Source organism: Pteropus alecto, unplaced genomic scaffold (genome assembly GCF_000325575.1).
Source record: "Pteropus alecto unplaced genomic scaffold, ASM32557v1 scaffold21, whole genome shotgun sequence".
NCBI lineage: Eukaryota > Metazoa > Chordata > Mammalia > Chiroptera > Pteropodidae > Pteropus > Pteropus alecto.
Window position 1 is genome coordinate 4,866,587 of NW_006436282.1, and position 22,316 is coordinate 4,888,902.

The 22,316-nt window shown below is 38.4% G+C and overlaps 1 protein-coding gene across 1 annotated transcript in view; it reads right to left on the minus strand.

The window, feature by feature from the left end:
• Nucleotides 1-22,316, minus strand: part of COL28A1 (collagen type XXVIII alpha 1 chain) — a 130,070-nt gene that overhangs the window by 22,150 nt on the left and 85,604 nt on the right. Inside the window, exons 27-29 of the mRNA XM_025046936.1 lie at nucleotides 2,963-3,031; nucleotides 2,343-2,423; nucleotides 2,216-2,251 (exon numbers count right to left, since the gene is read on the minus strand). Coding sequence (XP_024902704.1) covers nucleotides 2,216-2,251; nucleotides 2,343-2,423; nucleotides 2,963-3,031 — 186 coding nt within the window. The remainder of the gene's footprint in view (nucleotides 1-2,215; nucleotides 2,252-2,342; nucleotides 2,424-2,962; nucleotides 3,032-22,316) is intronic.

Here is a 22,316-nt window from a genome sequence, read left to right on the forward strand (position 1 = left end):
AAAGAGTCTTTTGTTGAAGCAATTTTGTGTGAATTTTTAAAATATTGATCATCCCTGTCAGCTTCCTGTCTTTGGCAAATGTAGAATCTTGCCTTCTACAAATACCAAAGGTATTTGCCTCTTAAAAAAGGAATGTGTTAGTCTAGAATGAATCAGCAATTGATAGCTGTTTGGAAATATATTTGATCAGGAGAGAATGGGGGTGGGGGAGGAAAGAGCCCACCAAGAACAGCTTTCACGAGGGAGCAGCCTGAATTTGGCATCAGACAAGACGACTCTGGCTATAAGGGCTCTGCTACTTGCTAGCGAGGTGACCTTGGGCATATTGCTCAAACTTTCTGTCTTCACTAAAGTGGAGATAATACTACCTACCTCATGGAGCTATCGTATGGATAACGTGGGGTCTTGGGTAAGAGAGGCCTGTGGCCCACAGCCTGTCCCCTTCTCATTGCACCCCATCCCCACCAGTTCTACATTGCATAGGTCCTTGGCCAGCATTCACGTGGTGAACACAGTCCTCACTTCCAAGCTCTGTCCAAAACCCCCCAAAACAGCTGCCCCTGGCCACTCCTTGGGTGGGCCCAGGCACACAGGCCAGCACTGTCAGCTCCCCAAAAGGGGCCATTTGGGCTGGCAATTATGGGATCCCGTGTATCCAGAGAGTGGTATAGAGGGGGCATGTGCTCCTTGCTTCCCGAGGCCACAAGGACTCCTCACTGGGGGGCAAGGGGAGCAGGTGGAGAAGGACTAGAGGTCCCGAGTGGACCTCCCAAGCACAGGCCCCCAGGTACCTTGCAGTACAGGGGTGTGCTGATGTGAAGGAGCCTAACATGGTGCTGTTTGTGTACCTGAGTCTCATTGAATGCAAATTTTCTTTTCCTTAATTCTTTCCCTCCTGCTAGTCCTCTTTTCTAGAATCTAGAAAGCCCAGTTTAGCAGAATGACATCTCCATTTCTGAGATCTCTGCCTCTTGGCTAAAAACCATCTGTTTAAGAGATAAAAACCTATCGGCCCCCAATATCATCATACGTCATTTTGTCTGCTCTGGACCCACATATCTACTTCTATCTTAGCATTTGTCAAACTGCAGGTGAACATCCTTGCTTGTCTTTCTCTCTACTGGGCTGCGAGCTCCTTGAGTCCAGAGACATCTTATTCCCTTATTCTCTATTATTCCAGGCCCCCAGTGCCTATCTCAGAGCCTGAACAAATGAATACATGAAGGAAACCAGTCCTCCTCCCCATGCTGGAACAGGAGGGAGGGTATAAACCTATGAGGAATGTTCTTCTGGGCATTTTACACACTCTCTCCTCTGCTATTTTGGGGGAAGAATTGCTGCATTTGAAGCTGCTTCATCCACCATAGGCATCCGTGTTGCGGGGGCAGTTGGGGGAGTCTCTGAGTTGTGCAGAAGAACAAAGAGGAAAAGGCAGATGGGCCATAGAAAAACACATGCAGTTCTGTTTGTCAGGTTCCTAACTCTCATCTCTCACCTCCACTACCTGAACAGCCCCCACACACCTGGAGTCGCCCAGCACAGTGTCTAGGATCAGCACCCTCAGACCACGACCCTCCAAAAAATCAAAAAGGGAAAAAAGAGAAGGCTCCTATTCTCCACTCCAGGAGATATAGTGCCTTTAAGTCAGAAAGGAAGAATTAGACTTTGCTATAGAAATTCTAGAACTTTTCTACCCTAGGAGACTTTAAAGAGCTGGTTTTTTGTTCGCAATGGTGTAGGGAGATGGAAAGGGAAATATTTGTAGATGCTTCAGAAATATTTGAATAAGTGAATCAGCACATAAAAATAATCCCAATTTTGTAATTGCTGTTCTCAGAGCACTTCCTAAAAGAACTAGTTAGGAAAAAAAGGAATCCCATTCTGAAATGTGAAGAACGATGTAAAATACAAAGGCATTTGGTCCTTTGGCTTCCTGTAATCATCTCACCTCGTTACATTTCTACCAGGGATCAGAAGGGAGTAGTCACACATCTGCACCAGGAAACCAGATAAGGGCTGCCAGGTATTGTTTCTCCCTTGTATTCAGATTCACTTTCCCCCTGCGTTTAAGTAAACATTGGGCTCGTAGCACTGCTATCATTTAAACAGCAACCGGAACTCTGCATCAAAAGAATTCATACGTCTGAAGCTAAAACGTGAATGTAATAATTTCATAAGCACAACTCCTCAGTTAGCCTTGAGGATCAATACTCACTGTAAGTCCTTGGTCTCCTTTTGGTCCTTGTAACCCCTGGTTAGTGGAAGAAGAGTCACAGTCAATATAGGTTGTAACTAGTTAATGTATCAAATTACAGTAAGATTTTAAAAATATCACTTCTTGCCTGTTTTCCTGGAGATCCGGGTTCTCCAATTTCCCCTTTATTGCCTTTCTTTCCCACATCGCCCTGTTCTCCATGCTCTCCCTTTATAATACAGTGAAAAGATAAGTTTAGAATGGGAATTTTTAAAGCCAAATAAGAAAAATTCTAAAATTTGGTTTACTTAAACTGGGAAGACCTGTGATTCTTGTTGATGCAAATGTATGATAGGAAAAAAAAAATTGGGAGAATTTTATTTACATTCCTCCCAGGTACCATAATCCAATTCATGATGAACCAGAGATCTTAGAGTAAAAGACTTTCAATACCATTGGACCAGCTCCCTACCTTCAGGAAGTTCACCTATTGCATAATTTGATGCCTGAGCTATCTTTTATCATCTATATGTTATGTTGTAAGGATTTATTCCTTATCAGCTGGCTTTTGATAATGAAGAAAATGAGATTTTATAAAGTAAGCATGTATGAAGTTAGGAAAGGAAATGCAAAAGGATTCACTTTCAAATGGATTTTTTTCCTCCGAAAGTTGAGAAGAGCGACAAGTCTTATGAGAGCTCTTCCAAGTTCAAGTTAAGCTATTGAGATCCTGAACCTATGCAGTTTTTAAAGTCCTGAAATACTTACCTTCTGGCCTGGGAGGCCACGTCCTGTCATACCCTTTGACCCTGGAAAGCCTTGAGGTCCTGGTTCCCCCTAAACACAATATAAGAAAAGGATATTCCTGTTAATTTTCCAAGATAACTCAATACTTTTTGAATCAGATATACACAGGCAGTTTCAAAACTGTATTATAGCATTATCTAAACATGGGGGAAATACATATATATGTCAGATGAGCTCAATGCTTTGTTAGAAAAAAAATTAACCTCTGAGTGTAGAGTAGAAGCGAGACAGCTGATTTGTGGAATTTGCCTATTTCTCAGTGGTGTAAATACTTCCACCTTGGCTGATTTCAAACTAGGAACATGATGTCAATCAGTTCACAAATAACAAACAGCTATTACTTCAGTTATGATATTAATAGTAATTTTTACAAACTTCTTTACATTTTTCTAAACTTTTTGGTATGTTAAAGGCATGTATTAGCTTAATAATGCAGAGAAAGAGCATATAATAGCATCTTTCCCCAATTAATGCCAAGGAGTTTTTATATAATACACTGTTCTATCCCTGATAATTTGTAGCAACATGAATCTATTTATCTAAATTTAGTGCCTCCTTAATTAAAAAAATAAAAATGTTGTCATTTCAGGACTTTTAACTTTCCTCACCATATCTTAATATTATCTCCTGACCCCCTAAATCTCCTCCCCCCAAAACCATGCAGGTTTAAAGTGTTTTTATGAAATAAGAACAGTCACTAATGAGCCATAGTACTGATGCTGTTTGGATCCTATACTCAACCACTTTGCAATGAGTCTGTGGCAGAGGTTTGAAGGACCATGGGATCCTCGGATCTAATTTACATACGTTCAGCATCTTTCTCAAAGGTATCCTAACTATGCCCACTAGAATTACTGGTATGCTTAATTTAAAAATAAATAAACAAGCAAACAAACAAATAAATAAGTAAATAAATAAGAGTCAGGGATGAGGGTAGGGGTAAAATGTGCATTTTGCCATAGGTTTAATAAGAAGGCAGGATGGACTTTAGATGGTTACTTATGGAAGCAGCCGCAGAGGCTCGCTTGGAGACCATTGTAACTTTGAGTATCAGTATTCCTGAGCCCCCTTTCCCAGTTCTTGGGCTTTAGAGCTTTTTTAAACCAACAGAAACTTCTCATTTTAAAAATGTTATAATGAAATATTTTTGACACACAAATTTATGTGGAAAAAGACAAACATTCACCTATATACCACCATATTAAAAAATGAAATATTACAGATCCCATGAAACTCCTGATATACCCAATCCCATTCCCCAAAGGAGAGAGGAAATCTCTCTGAAATATTATTTTTGATATTTTAAACTTGAAATGTGATATTTATGCATCTAATTTGTATTTTAAATCTCAACATTGTCTATTTGCAATTTATCTGTGAACATATACGTAGTTCTAGTTTGTCAGTTTTCTGTGCTGTACACTATTCCATTAAATAACTAGACTACAATTTATCCATTATCTTAGTGATGGACATCTAGATTGTTCTCAGTATTTCTCTATTATAAATAATGCTTCAGTGAATACTCTTTTATATCTCTTTGCGTCTTGCACACATCCCTAGGAGAAAGCCCTTTTATTAAAAGAAATCTTATACAGAAGAGTGCAAAATAAAAGGAATACAAGTAGAGATTCTCTTGCTGAAGTGAAGCGCTCAATCTTCTTGCACTCATCTCTAGCCCTTCACAGCAGGTCAACTTGGTTGAACTCTTAGGAACTCTGCCATGTTGTGTTTTTAAATGAATGTCAAGTGTGGGAATGCAGTTTTGCCTCCTCAATTCAGCTCTCGAGGACTTAGAACAAGTTCCTTACAACGGTCAGATTGCAGAGAACACATTCGCCTAGTGTCTTCTTCACCCTGGTAACCCTTGAGTCTAGCAGGATGCCATAGCATAGAGGGCCCACAGTGATTATTTAGCAGGGCTGTGCATAGATGTCCCAGGCTTATCCAAGGAGACTCGCCTCCCAAAAAGGAATGTCCCTCTCTTAGTTGCTTAGTTGGTTAGAGGAGACAGGCAGGGATCCTTGGTCTTCTTTATTCTGTTTGGAGTCAGGAGAGAACAGTCTTTTCCCACCAGGACACCTGGTGATGTTGGGAGCTCCATAACCCTGGATAGAGATTGGTGCCAGTTACATAAGCCCAAACCAGTAAACCAACACAGAGATGCCAAGCTGGAGATTCAGGCAGGAGAAATGAGAAGAGAAAAATCTGTTCTGTTTCCAAAGATTGCACTGCTGCCACAGGTGTGATGAAGAGGAATAGGTGGGAATGTGTGGCTAACACAGACCAGCCTCATTACTCTTACTGAACAACATGCTGTACTAAGAGTCGATCTGCAGACTCATCTGGAGTATAAAGACTAGAAGGGTCTGCCTAGCTATAGACTAGGTGGCCAGCCCACAGAGTGCTGTGAAGGCCGGTGGGAAGATAGCTGCCTGAGGGTTTCCTATTCTCTGTTCTAATTTAAAAAATATATTTTAAAAAAAAACATAAAAATTATAAGAAATCCTTTTAAGAAAGATGTATCAGTAAATGATACTTTGGCATAAATTAGATTTCTCAGGTTATTTTCGTAGAAGTGAATGAGGACATCTTCATTCAACCATGTACCTGGTTAGAAGGTAGTTTGGGGTTTTCAAGGGGATGCATGAGGCTACTGGTTGAGGGGTCAAGAGGGTTCCTAGCCAAGTGTAAGGGAGATTAAAGGTTCATGGGAGAACACTAAAAGGAAATCTAAGGTTTGCTTTGTCCCAACCCCAAAGGGCAGAACAGTGTGACAGAACAGTGTGGCAGAAAGGAGCTGAAATTGTGCTGTGAATTATCACTGAGAATCATATATTTAGACAAAGCGGGTCCAGAAAGAACTCAAAACCTTTCTGACAATTATTCAGAATAACTATTTCTTTTATAACCTCTCAGATTCCTATTGCAGCTAATATCGAAAATGTTCAGTAAATGTTTATGATTAACTAGCTGCCTTTAAGAAATGACACAATTTCCTAACAAAGTTAAAAGCTGCTATGGCTTCATTGGTGTGCCCTGAGGGAAAAACTTCAGGGTAGCCAATTATCATATTAGGATCAGCTCCATGTCCAGATATTTATTTTGCTTTACTTCATAATATAAACATTTTATACATAATTGTTAACTGTAGCTATTCCAGGCAGCTGGGTTTCCCCGTAATAAAGGCTTTTTTTTTTTTTTAAATCATCAGTTTTCTTTCAAGACACTTGAAGGCTTTCTTTCTGTAACTTTCAGAGCAGCTATGCCTAAAAGCCTTTAGCAAGTAAGTCCATGTCTTAGCTTGGCAGAAGTGAGTGCTATCCAATCAGATTCCCCCACCCCTTACAAGTGTCAGGAAAATGAGAGACAATGATTTCAGCATGGGTCAAAAGCAACTGCAGGAAAGACCCTGTCCGTCTGAAAGTATAATTAAATCCAAATGTCAAACTCAGATTCTTAACTACTATATCTCACTCCTGGATCTGTCTTAATAAAGACATGATCGTTTTAATTTTTCAGATGATTGCTTACTCTCTCGGAGAGAAATTCCTAAGGAGAATGCACAAGTACCTGAATATTTTAATAGATTTTTTTCATTACTGATATTAAAATCATTAATAGATTTTTTTTTTCATTACTGAAATAACAGTTTTTTCTTTCTAAATGTTTTCTCAGTAAGGTCAAAGTCATAGATGATATAAATATATAAAATGGATGTTTGGCTTCTTAAAGTGTAGAAAACTAGAAAAGGCTGCTTTCGTTCTTAAAATAACAACAAAAAATGCTAACTAATCTATGAAATCACAACTTTCCTTGAATCTATCATTGAGCTGTGGTTGCAGGGCAACCAACTAACTCAAAATCTAAGGAAACACAGGCTCCTCCCAGGAGAGATGGGACACTGGCTGCACTCACCTGCTGGGGACGTCAGTTATACACGCTGGTAAGAAGAATTCAGTAAACATTTTTAACAAATTGCTAAAGTCTGAGTGTGGTTAGTGTAAGAAGATAGAACCTGTGGGAGCTTCAGGCACAAGGGAAATTCACAGCCCCTCGCATGTATTCCGCTGGGGACCTCACCAGTACTCAAGAGAAAGACTGGAGACGGGAAAGTCTGGGAGCAGTTCCCTGGGGGTGCAGGCCTAGGGAGGCCAGCAGCAGTCCTCCGTGGAAAGGCACAAAGCCTTCTATGGAACAAAAATCTTTAGCTGCTGGCGAAAGTGCAGCAAACACTGTCACTTTTAGGGCACAGGTGACAACTTAAGACAGCTGGGAGAATGGATTAAAACCTGCAGGAATGTGCCCTGGGCCCAGACCTTGAGAAACGCAGTCCTGCCTGGGGAGGGTCGGGAAACCCCGTGCTCAGCTCAGACTGCTAGAGGCCGCCTGTGTGTCTGCCGGAACTCGCAGCACTGTATGTACTTAGAAGGAGGACTTTTTCTGACTAACAAATGAAGAGTATTCTTTTAAAAATGAAAAAGAATTAATGGAACACTTGGCAAACCGAATAAGGTCTATAGATTAAATAGTAGCCAGTCACGTGTGGCATGGCGTCTCGGTCAAGGACGGACCGCATACCCCAGGGTGGTCCTATAAGATTATAATGGAGATGCATTTCCTGTAAGAAATACAAGGATATGTGGTTCAGGAGGAATTCCTTTTCTCTGATGGGAGCACTATCTGTGCACCTTGCCAATATATTCCCTCTCACTCACAGCACCTTAATTTTGAGTGCAGATTGCCTCCCAATTAGCCAGCCACTGACTTGTGTCAGCACAGAGGAGCCTATCCCCACAGTGCTACATGTTCAGAGGGCACTTATAGCCCTCCCAGATCTAACCCGATGGTCTTCGGTGGATGTCACCGTAAACTCTTTGTTGGGGATCTAAAATCCTATACAAGGACCTAAGATCCTATACAAGGTCCACAGGAGCTACCATAACAAGTACTTAAGTGCCTAAGATCCTATACAAGGACACAGGTCCACAGGAGCTACCATAACAAGTACTTAAGTGTCACTACCATTCTAGTAAAAGCTTTCTGTGGTAACATGGAGCCAGCCTGTCCCTGTACTTTGGAAATATTTTCGGGTTGTAATGATGTAAAACGTAGATAAGTTTTATTTCTTCCATCAGTCCAATGCCAGAGAGAGCCCTTTGTGTCAGATAGGGTCAATGGAACCAAAAACAAATTTCCAAAGTCAAATTTTAGATCCTCCATTCTACATCCTCTCCATGTTAAGCATCTTCTTTTTTATACCATAAAGTTCCTTAACCTCACCACTGCTCCCACATGCAGTACCAAAACCACATGGCCATGACAAAACCCTACGACCCTTTATCTCATCTTGATTTTATTCCCACTTATCCTCAGGCCCCCTTTCACTCCCTCTTGACAGTCACTATTATGGTGATCTATGTCTCACCCAGCCAGTTTCTCCTTGATATTTCCCGTCAGTCCAGCCCACATCCCAGTTCATTGAGCAGCACTGACAACTTCAGTGTTCTATTTCTGACCTTCTTGGAAGGAAGCAGGGAGAGGGCTGTGGGACAGTGTTATAAAGTCTACAGTAGTTACAGTAATATCCTAGGCCTTCACATGCACTCACCACTCACTCGCTGACTCACTCACAGCAACTCCCAGTTCTGCAAGCCACATTCACACTAAATGCCCTATACAGGTGCACCATTTTTTACCCTTTACACTGCATTTTGACTGTACCTTTTCTATGTTTAGATATGTTTAGATACACAGATACTTGCCACTGTGTTACAACTGCTTACAGTATTCAGTAGAGTAATAGATTGTACAGGCTTGTAGCCTAGGAGCAATAAGCTATACCATACAGCCTAGGTGTGAGGTAGGCTATATCATCTAGATTTGCATAAGTGCACTCTGTGGTGTTTGCATAATGATGAAATCGCCTAATGCATTTCTCAGAACACATCCCGTCATTAAGCGACACATGACTTTAATAATTTTCTGGTGTTTATAATTTTACTCTGTTCTATAAGAGGATGTGCTTGTTTGTATAAAAATACTAAAGTATTTAGGGGCAAAGGGATATTGTATCTGCAACTTACTCTCAAGTGTTTTAGGAAACTTATAATGTGTGTTAACACACACAGAATTTTATAAAGCAAATACAGTAATGTTAACATTTAGGAAATCTGGGTAAAGGATGTATGAGAATTAATTCTGTGTATTATCTTTGCAGCTAGTTTGTAAGTCTGAAATTATTTCAAAAGGTAAACATTAATATATTAAATGAATGAATGAATGCACTGAATGGTTGCAAAAAGATATAATCTATCAAAGCTACAGGAGGTGAAGCATCTGAGTATCTAAGTACTTTACCTGCCCAAAGATTGAGAATCCGTAGGCTAAAGGAGCACCAAGAAACCTAAAGCAAAGTTACGGTTGTAGGTTTCTCCATACCTAGAGAAAACTTCTCCTCTTTGAATTTAGGAAGTCTACAAGGTGACCAGAAACCTGTTGCCCCAGGATTTACACTCACATCAATTTCAGTTCAACCTTTTAAACCAGCAATAGCATTGTCCCACTTAGACACAGCCAGTTTATGAGCCTGATATTGGTTATCTCTCAGCATGCTGTGACTTTATCTGTGTAGGGATGATATAAATGCTAATAGATAAAGTGAAACACTTGTGCTGCACAGCAGGCAAGGGAGCCCTCATTACCGTTTTCCCTTCCTGTTCGAGATAATGCCTCTGAAGTTTCCTCTATCATGTCGTAGGTAATAATAGAGATATTATTTAGTGTATAGGGATACCTATTTCGCATTTACAAAACAATACCAGGAAGTCCACAATTGGGGGAAATTTTTTTAAGTTCTAGGATTTTAGCACTTGCCCATTGCCTCAGACTGAAATGTAGAAGGTTAGAGAAAAAAATCCAGCTGATACCTAAATGGGATTTTTGGCCCAAAGCCAGGTTCACATCAGTGAAAATGCTTAATCATTTTATTTTTTATCTTTACACCCTTTTTCATTTTATTACAGAGCTGCTTTCTTCCTGATCACTTTCCTTTTCTTGCTAAAAGAAAAAGGGCTAAAGTCAAAATCATAAAAGGTATCCCCAGTATTTCCAGCTCAATCAGAAGTGTAGGCTTCTCCTCCATCAAGATTTGCTGCTTTGTCTGAGAAATTGCAGAGGCCTGGTTATATGCTGAAAACAAAGGAAACCTCTGGCTAACCTTTAGTCATAGGCCAACTGGAACATTCTAGGTCGAGAGCACTAGCTGCAGAAGCTATGAAAAGAGGAAGTATTTTACTTTTGTACCAAATTTTCTTTGCAGGGTGCAATCAAGCAACCTTATTAAAAGTCTAAACCCATCCAATCATTTTGTAGTGCCTCCCCTCAAATATTCTAGAATAAATCAATTATTGTTCTTTCCTCTGCCTCTCCTTGTTTGCCTTTCTTCCTTTTTGATGGTGATTAGAGTATTGCTAATTAGGAACCAGAGTATTATAAATTTTCAAAGCGGAGAGTAAAAGTTTATTCAGGTGGCCTTCTGCCAACTTGAAGAAAGCCAGTATTGTATGAAGATGTTGATTTAGTAGGTAAATGGTAGAGTTAACAAGTCGTAGAGACTTGCGTTGAATAGTCCTTTAGTATTTGGCCTGGAATCCAAGAATCACTCTGTATTGAAAGGGGTTATTTTCTTATTCTTCGTAGGCACAGCTTGTTCACTTTAGAAGGAAAATAGTATTTTCCAAGAGGCCTATGGAGTACATATATTTGTACATACAGATAGAAGGCGCTTATCCACAGACCTCTACCCAGAAATCCCTAGCACAAACATATGTTCTGGCATTTTGACATTTATCTCCTCTCTGAAGTTCTGATCATAACCATCTCCTGTTGTAATTAGCAACTTCTTATTGTGTGCCTAGGTGTGAAAGACTGAACTAGGTAATAATAGAGCTAGACATTCTAATTTCTATAATAACCCTGAGAACAAGTGGATAAATGATAAAACTGATGCTTTTGCAATGTCTTCCACGTCACATCAAATTGTATCTGATTTCACAGCAATGCTTTGAACAGTAATTCTCCCTTCCAAGTACAAAGCTGCAAGTTCCTCCAAAGGCTCTGCTGCTCTTCATCTCTCAGTTCTTTCTCAGCACACTGTAGAAGCCAGCGAGTTTCCTCATCTCTAACCTGAACATCAATCAAGAGCTTCTAGTTTCTTAAGAACCTTTCCTTTGTGGAAATGAATTCTTCTAATTTAATGTCCCATGTCAATATCTTAACCTTGTCTAATAGGGACTAAGATGGCCTGATGCTTATTTAATAAAGCAACCTGTAGTTTACCTTAATAAATATATCACAAAATAAATATATCGCAAATATATGTATGTGCAAATTAATTTAATTTATACTCTACGGGTGCTGAGTTAATATTTGAAATACCATTATCGGTGGTCCATTAAAGACGTGTGCTTCAAATATTACTGAGTTTGCTCCAGAGGGATGATAGAAACAATTTATCCTTGGGGAAATAAGGAATGTTAAAGACATGTGGTAGCTAGAAATGTTGCACAGGTACCTCATCCCTTGTGTGGGTATAGGAGCCAGGTGAGCTCACCAGCCAAACACTTCTGGTAGAGCACCCTAATTCTAGAATTCACTCAGGATAGGTATCTCCTATTCTTTTCCCCTAATGAAAAATCCCTTCACCTGTCCTGACTTAAAGGTTAACTGGTCCCATCATGAGAATATTGTTGTATTTGCCTCAGGGTGATTCTTTTCTGCAAAGAGCTTAAAAAGAATGGAAAATTGGAAGTTGGACCAAGCTTTCAGTCCTTGTTTTTATGTGTACTTGTTAATAAGTAGCCAGACATAGGGTAGAATTCTGTCTGAAACTTGCTTTAATTAACATGCCACCTACTAGCACATTATCTAGTAAGAGGCAGGTAAGTCCTACCAACTTTTAATCTTCAGAGGCTACTGATAGAATCGCAAAAAATCTAACAGATCGTTAATGTCCAAACTGGCCTAGCTCGGCTAACAACAGTCATAGGCAAATGTGCTCAATTTGGGCATATTTCCCCTCAGTCATTTTTCTTAAACTTTTAATCCCTGCTTTTATTTTTCTGTTTATATCTACTAGCAGATGATAAACTGATTGAATAAGTAGCACATGAATATTTGCAAATAGTCTCAGCAACAGTCAAGCCATTTAACTAGACTATTTGATTGCTTCGTGGACATGTGCTCACTGTTATGATTTTCAATCCAATTCACAGAATTTAGTCTCATTTTCTGATAATAAAATGGTTCTTAGTATAAATGCTAGAATTAAATACATTTATAGGTCATAGCGCAAAGAGTATCATGGCTTCAAGAGGCTTTACTATCTGGATTCAATTGCATAAATTGACTTGTCCTGCCCTTTGCCTAAATAGCCTTCTGTAAAATCTGCCAGATTTCATGAATATCTTGCATGGAATTAGAATGTACTTGCACTGCAAATGATGAATACAAAACGACGAGGTTGGCTTTATGGCAGTTGCCTGTGCGAGGGACAAGAGACACTAGAATGCTCTCTTTGCTGGCCGTCTGCACAGTGCAGTCTCCTGGTTTTTTTCCCGAGTTTCTAGTGGTTTGTCAGTTTGGTTTTTTAGAACTCCTGTGTCCCTCTTGGTACTATCTGCGCCCTCGAGGTAGCCGTCTGCCTTTGTTCCTTACCTTCACTTTTTATTATCCTTAACAATCTTGTTCACATCTATAGCATTAGTGGTGACCCTATAGGGGTAACCTCTAATCTTCTAATCCCCAGTTTTATACCAGTCTCTAAGCTCCAGGCCTAATTTCTATCTGCTTTCTAGACCTTTCTACTTGCTAGCCATTTCAGAACCAAATCTATCAAATACACAAATTCTACTCAGCCACATCTGTTTCTCTTCTTGGCTTCCCTCTTTTGTTTACCTCTCACTCTTTCAGGCTTGGGATTCTGTGTGTGTGTGTTCTGACCTTGTCTATGCTTGCTGAATACCCTTGTTGCATTTGCGGGCAAGTCTAAGCCACGAAACACATCCAAGGAGTCTTCCCCGCTCAGCCCTCACGCTAGCCAAAAGCAATACTGCCATATCAACCCACACCTCCTTATAGCATGTGTCTCAGAACAGGTCGGGATGCTCACATCCTTTCTGTCCTACTTGTAAACTCCCAAAGTAGAAACACTTCATCTTGTTTATCTTTCTACCTTCCGAGGTACCCGATTCAGGACCCTACATGTCATACGGAGCTAGAGAGAGTGGATATGGATGCTGGCTCTCTTTTTGGTAGAAGCTGTCTAGAGACCTTGCACCCTAAACGCTGTCTTATTTAGCCTCACAAACCCCCACGGGTACCTAGGTGCTTCTCTGGTTAATATGAGAAAATTTTTTGATAAGCTTTTGGGGATCAATGTAGAAAAGAGGTAACAAAATAGAGAGGTACGGAAAAGTGCCAGCTGAGATTTTAACTAAAGGAGGTGTTTTTAGGCAGGTCCTCTGGCCTGGAGTCTGGAGCTGAATCCAGGTCGACTTTATTAATAGCTACCGTGGTGCTGGCCTCAGGGACAGTTGAACAAAGCAGTTAAGGGGTTAACCACAAGTTAGAAAACTGCCGTGGCTAGTTTAGAGAGCATTCTTCAGACTGCACAGGCCACTTTGGCCGTGCTGCAAGGGCACGAGGGCAGCGGGAGTTGCTGACCTGTGTGGCCATGGCCGCTACCACAGCATCAGGAAACAGCCTCCTGCTTCAAGGACTCCTACCTAACACATACTCAGTCCCTGTGTGTAAGTGTGATGAATGAAAGGATTCCATAAAATATTGTATGCTTTTGCAATTATTCTTTTCTTTTCCATATGTCAGTTCATTAACAGACAAGAATGGACCCAGAAGCAGTGAAAGGCAGAGCCTCCTTTGTGCTGATTTAACGCTGGGGTAGGCTGAATATTGACTCCCGAAGATATGCAGGTCCTAGTGCCTGGAACCTGTAAATGTTATTTTATATAGGGGGGAAAAAAACACCCTAGAAATTCCAAATATAGCAAAATGTATAAGCCATGCATCCTTGGACACATAGCCAAAGGGAAGAATCTAATAAGAATTAACTAGGCTCAGTGTATGTAGACTTCAGAAACACCATGAGGAAATGCATGGCAGGAATCTTTTCTATTAAGATAAACAGAAAAGTACAGCAGGCAGCTTTATACATAAGCGGAAAGTAGCATTTCCAGCTGTCACAATGAATGTGTCTTAACTGTCACACTTTTATGTGTGATGGCTGGTAAAAAAATGATGTTTACTTTGTATCATTACCATATGGTTCTGGGAAAACAGGGAAATTGTTTATACTATGTATTACATGTTTAATTATATCAAAAAGAATATACCAAAGTGACATCCAGCCAGGTCTTCCCTTAGGCCTAAGTTATTTCCTGTCAGTAGATTTGGTGAGGTGCGCCAAAGATCAAACCAAGGGGTGATCACCCCCACCCTTCATCCTATGATATCCTTCAGCCACACTGATGACTTCCAACTCACTGCAAACAGAGTGCCTGCTCTGCCAACATGCTTCTTGATCAGGCCCCCAGCCATCCAGATACTTAGAATGCTGCCCCTCCCGTGTAGAAATTCTGGGGGTACTGCTGGCACAGACATCAAAAAACCATAATGGAAGTATACTGCTTTTATTTCTTATTATATTTTAATTTATTTAATGGAAGTATATTGCTTTTAAATTCTTATATTTAAGATGTGGATTATAGGGTATATGCCTCTGTATTGTTCTCCCAGTTTTATCACTTGTCAAAAAGGATTAGAGCTACTGAAAGATAGTAGCATTCTATAAACTAGTCATTCTCCACCAAGAATTAAAAGCACAAAAAGCACTAATAGCTAATTGCCCTCTCAGAGAACGTCTTTCACCAGAATTCACAATATTAGCTTCTCTATGTGTCTCTTTTTGAATATGCTATGGGGATTCAAGAAGCAATATTTATAAAGTCCTATGAATTCTTTAAGTAAAAGTATAACAGGCTTATTTCACTTAGCATAATGTTCTCCAGGCTGATCCATTTTGTTGCATATGGCAGAATTTCCTTCTTTGGCGGGGCTGAATTATATTCTATTGTGTGAAAATACCATGTTTTCTTAACCCATTCATCCCTTGATGGGTATTTAGGCTATTTCTACATTTTGGCTATTGTAAATAGTGCTGCAATGATCATAGGAGTGCTACGTGAAATAAGCTAGTCACAGAAGGACGAATACTGCATGATTGTACTTACGTGAGATAACTAAAATAGTCAAACTCATAGGAGCAGAGAGTAGAATGGTAGTTGCCAGGGGCTGGGAGGGGGAGGGGAGGAGATATTGTTCAATGGGTATAAAGTCTTAATTACACAAGGTGAATAAGTTCTAGAGATCTTCTATACAATATACTACCAATAGTTAACAATACTGTATTATACATTCAAAACTTTAAGTGGGTAGATCTCATATGGTAAGTGTTCTTACCACAATAAAAAATAAAAACAATATCTGAAAATAATAAATTTGTTTAAAAAAGAAAATGATAAATATAATCAAGTATATTTTTAATAAAGAAAATTACATTAATTTTTTTAAAAATAAAAAAATAAAAGTACAATAGGCAGTCCTCAACCTCATTCATTTATATGCCGTTTTCCTTTCTCATTGCTTCTAGATTAACATGATAGATATTATTTCTGACAATTCAAATGCCACTTTCAGAGGGGCAGAGTTTACTCATATATGGAAATTTTATCTTGATGTTCCCTGCAAACTCTTCTAGACTGTTTAATGACAATTTAAGAGTTGTTGGTCATGATATACCACAGAACACAGTGATATGACTGGCATTTCTGAGGCCAAGAAACAGATTGAAATAATGTGAGAAGATCTACAAAGTCACAGTCTCCTATAAAAACATACTTTTCAAGAAAATTCAGTTATTAACAATGTTAACTCGGGTTTTTAATTCACGATACTTGTTTCAAGCAAAAGAACACTTGAGTTAAAGTTTAACAGTAAAAGAGACAAATATCTATACAATAAAATTGCATTCACAAATTTTTATAAGCCTAGAATCATGATCAAATAGAAGAAGAAAACCACATCAAAGGATTAATAGCAGCAGAAAAATTCACAGGTAGGCAGATTTCAGTTCAACATAAAGAAGGAAACTCTACCAATTATAGCTGTAGAACAAGCCTTTCAAAACTCAATGAAATGGAAATACTAGGACAAGTATGGGAAAATACAAAAAATGTTCTCTGTAGCATCATTTAAGAAAGGGAAATATATAAATTATGTTACTTCCATGTAATGGATTACTATTTAGCTGTTAAAAATAAAGTAAATCTTTATATTGATTTGGAGGGCCGTTCAATGCTCTTTTAACTGGATGGGAGGTGGAGAAGTCAGAGAAATTATGTATAGAATGATTTTAAAGGCTGTTGTACTATATAGGTGTATGTTTACACATCTACTCAAAATTATAGAAGCTACACACCAAGCTGCAAAAACTGGCAACCTCTACAGGGAAGGACTGAGGGGGAAAGAGGGAAATTCTCACAACTTTGCCTGATTGTAAAGTAGTTGGATTTGATACAAGTATGTATTATTTTCGTTTTTAAAAGTTACAAAGCTTCTTGAATTTGTTGCAAGGTCATTAGAAGACATACCAAAAAAGTAAAAAAAGTTCCCATTGCCTGGACTGCCTAAGCAAGGTCGAGATGGTCAGATACCCTTTAGAATGCTGTAGAATAGATTCTTGTGTTAGAAAGGAGAGGAATTAGTAGAAGCCCATTCTAATTCAAAAGATCAAGGACGTGCCTCTAGCAATTCTATTTTCTTTGGCATCATGAGTATTTCCTTGTTCACTAGATCTTTTCCATTAGCATACAAGATACCATAATATCTTCCATCATAAATAAGAACCTTCTTAATCTCACATATCAATCTATACTCAGTTTCTGTGTTCCCCTTTTCAAAAGTGTTGCATGTATACTCTGTCTTCACTTCTTTTCTTACCATTATCTTTTTAAAAACTTTTTATTTTAAAATAATTTCAAACACAGAAAATTACAATACTGATACAAATATTTCCCATATTCTTTTCACCCAGATTCATCAGTTGTTAAGACTTTTCCATCTGTTTTATTCTCTCTCTCTCTCTCTTTCTGTGTGTGTGTGTGTGTGTGTGTGTGTCTATGTGTGCACACAGCTCTTCTCAAGGTCAGCAATGACTTCCATGTTGTCAGAGCCAATGATCTATGTTCAGTTCTCATCCAATCAGCAGCAATGAAAATGGTGAACTATGCCCTCATTCTTGAAACACTTCTTCATTTGGCTTCTAGGAACCACTTCCTCTTGGTTCTCTACACCACTGGCTCCTACTTCTTAGTCTCCTTTGCTATGTCGTCTTCATCATAAAAACCTCCAAATGCAGGAAGGCCCAGGGCCCAGTCCTTGGATCTTTTATCTTCTCTATTTACATTCACTTCCCATTTGTTCTCATCCACTCTCAAAACTTTAAATACTATCTATCTATCATTAAATCAAATTTATATCTCCTGTATTGATCTCTCTTCCAAAGTCTAGATTTCTATCCCAAAATACCTACTTAATAATTCCACTAGAGGTTTAGCTTTATATGTCCAAATCTAAATTTCAGATTATGTGAACTGATTTCTTGCACACCTACCCATCTTCATGTTCTTATAGTCTCATCTATCTCAGAAAATGGCAACTCTATCCTTCTAGTTGTTCAGACCAAAAATCATAGTCATCCTTAACTTTTTTTATCTTATACCCCACATCTACTCCAGAATCCAGCCATCTCTTACCATTTCCACCATCACCTCCCTGGGCTAAACCACCACCATCTCACACCTGCACTTTGGCGATATCTTCCTATCTCAACGTTTTGTCTCTTTACCCTCACAGTCTATTTGCCTCATGCTGCCAGAACTATACTTTTAAACATGATTTACAACAGGTTATCTCTCTGTGCAAAGCCCTCTGATAGCTTCTTCTCTCACCTCATGACTCACTACATTCCAGTCATTCTACCATTGATGTTCCTCGAATATGCCAGGTATGGGTTCATATCCCCAATCCCTAATGAAGAACGCCCCAAATTTTACCTATGCACTGCCTGAGCTTCTACTCCAGTTTGTTTTGTTTTGTTTTGTTTTGTTTTGTTTTGTTTTGTTTTGTTTTGTTTTGTTTTAACATGAAGCATGGAATGTCAGGGGCTAGGAATGCAGAATGAAGAAGGACAAAGAACATGGCCAATAAAGAACTGTTCTTGACAAAATAAACAAAAGCAGGTAGAGAAGGGATTCTCCCAATGGGAGAAGTATTATCCTGAGTCTTTCGTTCTTTTAACTCATACTTTAGAATCTACCATCAATATAACTGGTTACTCTGGGAAACTGTTTTCTACATTGGCTGAAATTATTAGGATTTAGTTCTAGTTCATTATTTTATAAGCAAAGTAACCAGGGTTAAACTTGAGGACATTTTACTTCTTCTTGTCAAGGCTGGTTGCAATGACATTAATGTCTTATGCAATGACATTAATGTCTTATGCAATGAGAAGTGGTAAATTATAAATGCGTGTATTCTAGTCTCAGAAAAAGTGGGCTCATTTTGGTGTGTGATATATGGATTAAGTCTTACTGGTTCCCAGTCCCATGACATATACCATTCTTTATCCAATACTTTCAAAACAAACATATTGCGCTAATCAGATGGCATACGAGAGAGGTATGTAGCAGATGTCTCAGATTGAAAGAAAATTTCCTTATAAAGATATTTAGAGAATCAGACTATGTAGACTTGTAGTTTTTACTGTTAGTGAAGTAAATATCAAGTGAAAATATTAAGCAAAGCCATCTTATCCTTTATAAGATAAAGAACCAATAGACCCAATTCATAGGTCCTTATTTTCTTCTCTACCATATGTTTTTATTCTTAATTTTTTTAACTAAATGAATATGAGAGAATAAAGACTGCCATTCTATAGAATCTAATCTCCATGTATAGGTACATTAGCCATCACGGTCATTTCTACCCTCAGCACTTAGCACAGTGCCTAGCACATTGTAGTTGCTGACTCATATTGCTCTGGATATAAAGCAAGATATTAATATTGAGAGAGGCTACAGACAGTAATCATTCATTTTTATTGGATACCTAAAGTGAGTCGGCCATGTGTTAGGTATACAGGATACGAAAAACAAAACACAAAAACAAAAAGAAATAAACAAGACATCTGCTAATCTCATATACCTCACAGAGTCTGGTGTTCATATAAGAGAACAAGCACTTACAATATAATGTGATAAGTTCTATGATGAGGGTTATTATGCAGTGTGCCATGGAAACACAAAAGGAGCACAGATTTAGGGAGACAGGGATGGCTTCTGGAGGAAGTGCTACCTAATGTGAGCCCTGACTTATGAGTAAAAGTGAGCCTGTTGAAGTAGGGGGTGAAAGGGATTTCTCCAAGAACAGCATATGCTAAAGCACCAGGGTCAGGGAACATGGCTTTCACAGAAGACAGAAAGACTTTCATCATGACTAGATCTTTGAGAGCTGAGGGGTTGAAAAAGACTTGAAATTGGGTGCCCAGATCATATGGAGTCTTGCTAATTTTTGAAGCTGATCCCTTTGCGTACATGTTAAAAACTCTTTAGATGTATTTTCTTGATATAAAAATAGATAAAGGTTTTCGAAGTTATAAAATAGATTTTGGGAAATATATTCACATCTACATCTATACTATGGATGAGGATTTAGTTTATTAAGAAGTACATTCCAGAAAGTTTTCTAATGGCCAATAGAAGGTAGACACCTCTTTTTCTAGAGTTTAGCAGGGAAATCAGGTAACAAAAAGTGGTACTTCTGTCATATATATGTCCTAAATCACATAATTTCATCTATAACGTCTCAACATATAATTATCATTGACTGAGGGGAGAGAAAAAGGGAGAGGAGAGAAAGGCAAAAGGAGAGAGGAAAATCCTACCTTTGCTCTCTCTGAATGCCTAATGAAACCTGTATCCGGGGTTAGGTGTTTTTTTTATTTTCGGGCCACAGTCCAGATATAAAGTACAGTCCAGTATGATTCAAGAGCTTAAAATTCAGCTGGTAAATTCATAATCAGATATATATATCTGGCATCAATTTTGTCAGAATGTTCTCTATTACAGGTTTCTGCTTTCAGGCACAAGCCATTCGATATAAATCCTTTCTAGGGAGTTAAATTTATGTAAACTAGATTCTAAAACTTAGATTTTCAAATGATATTTGTGATTTCCTGGATTCCTGAATCGCCTCCTTGGTTCAGTCCTGGCCCTGCTACAGTCCATTCTCAGTCCAACAGTCACAGTTATTCTTTTAAAAAGTAAGTCAGACTATATCAAGCTGTTGGTCAAAAACAAGAAAACAGCTCCCAACTTCACACTTTGTAAAAGCCAAAGTCCTTACGAGGGCCTATATGACTATATGTGAGCTGGCTCTTCTCTGACCTCGCTGGTGTTACCTCCCTGACCTCCTCTCCAGCCACACAGGTCTCTTTGCTCTTCTTCAAATGCACCCTCCTGCCATTACATGGCCTTGGCATGAGCTCCTTTCTCTATCGGCTTGTTCCCTCAGAAACCCACAAGGTTCTCTCCTTTACTTCCTTCAGGTCTCTGCTCAAATGTTAGCATCTCATGAGGCCATTCCACTTAAAACTTCATCATAACCCTCCCTCCCCTTTACCCTGCTCTCCTTTTTTTTTTTTTCATAGCAGTTTTCATCTTCAAACATACAGAATAACTCATTTATTATATTTATTGCCAGTAAAATACAATTTCCATAAAAGACAGGAATCTTTGTCTCTTTTACTCAGATACATCCCAAGCACCTACAACAGAGCCTGACATATTTACATATGCTCAATAAATACTTATTGAATGAATTGTCAAAATAAAATTTTGTACAACTAGCCAGGACTGAATATTGGTGTTAGTATCTTTAACTTTGAGCAGAAAGAAGATCTGATTTAAAAACTTGTATATAAACTTATTTCCCTTATAGGCAAATCAAAAACATTCTATTTTGAAAGGCATATTAGCATTACTCATCTCAGTCTTGGCAAAGAGTCTATGTGCACTGTTTTTTAAGTATATGTGTAGCGAGAAAACACAGCAAATGTTTAGTTTATTAAATTACCACAGTAAGGTAATTAAAGGAGGAAGGCAGATTGAGGTCTGTGAAAGATTTATTTCTTTGTAAAACTGGCTTAATAATCACAATGAGAACTATTGACTCATCACATTTTATTTTAAAGCCCACAGAAGGCTGTGGAGGACTTTTAGAAGACCAGTATTCTATTAGATAAAAAATCTATTTTTTTAAATTTAAGAGACCATATTTAATGGTATAATTGTATACACCTCTCCCCCAAAAAAAATCTTATAAAAGCTCACTGTCTTTACACCAATGAATAGGAATTGATAATGAGTGTGTTTGTTAGTACTACTCTTTAAATGTCATCTCTACAAATATGAACTCACAGGAAAATCTGTCCATTTCCAAGATTTAAACTTCCCAGTTAAAGTACAAAGTTGAGACTGTCTAACAACTGGATAGCACTGGGTCTCTCATTTATTTCTAATTTAGTAACTGAAAAGGACATGGAACTTGTAACAATATTTGATAGTGATTGGCTGGTCTTGTGACAGGTAATGATGGATTATGTTTCCTTCCCCTTAGTTCTTTTACCTATTAATATGAGTCTTTAAAAGTAAGTTCTATATCAGATCAATCATCAAGAATTTATTGTATATACACTCTGATTATCACTGAGCAAAATCCACTGAGCATATAAAAGAACTATCAGATATAATACCCTTTGGTTTATTTATATCAAATTAATGCGTTTACTTGTATAGCATTCATTGTGATAATAGATCATTTGATCACAAAAAATATATTTTCAAGAAAGCCAAATCCAGCACTTCCAAGTAAACTTCTACCTGTTAGGTAAACCAAGTAGACCAGCCTGTGAGAGTAAGGTTCTTCCACTAATCCTAAAACACTAGAATTGGGAGGGGGGGGGAATTATCATTTTTATCATATCCATTAATGATGGAATTCAATAATTTATTTATTGAATAATTTATTTATTGAATTAAAGTATATAGAAACAAAAAATTTTGTGGGTCGACAGTATGGTTACAGGTAGAATTTTACCATAATCTACCATATAACTTCC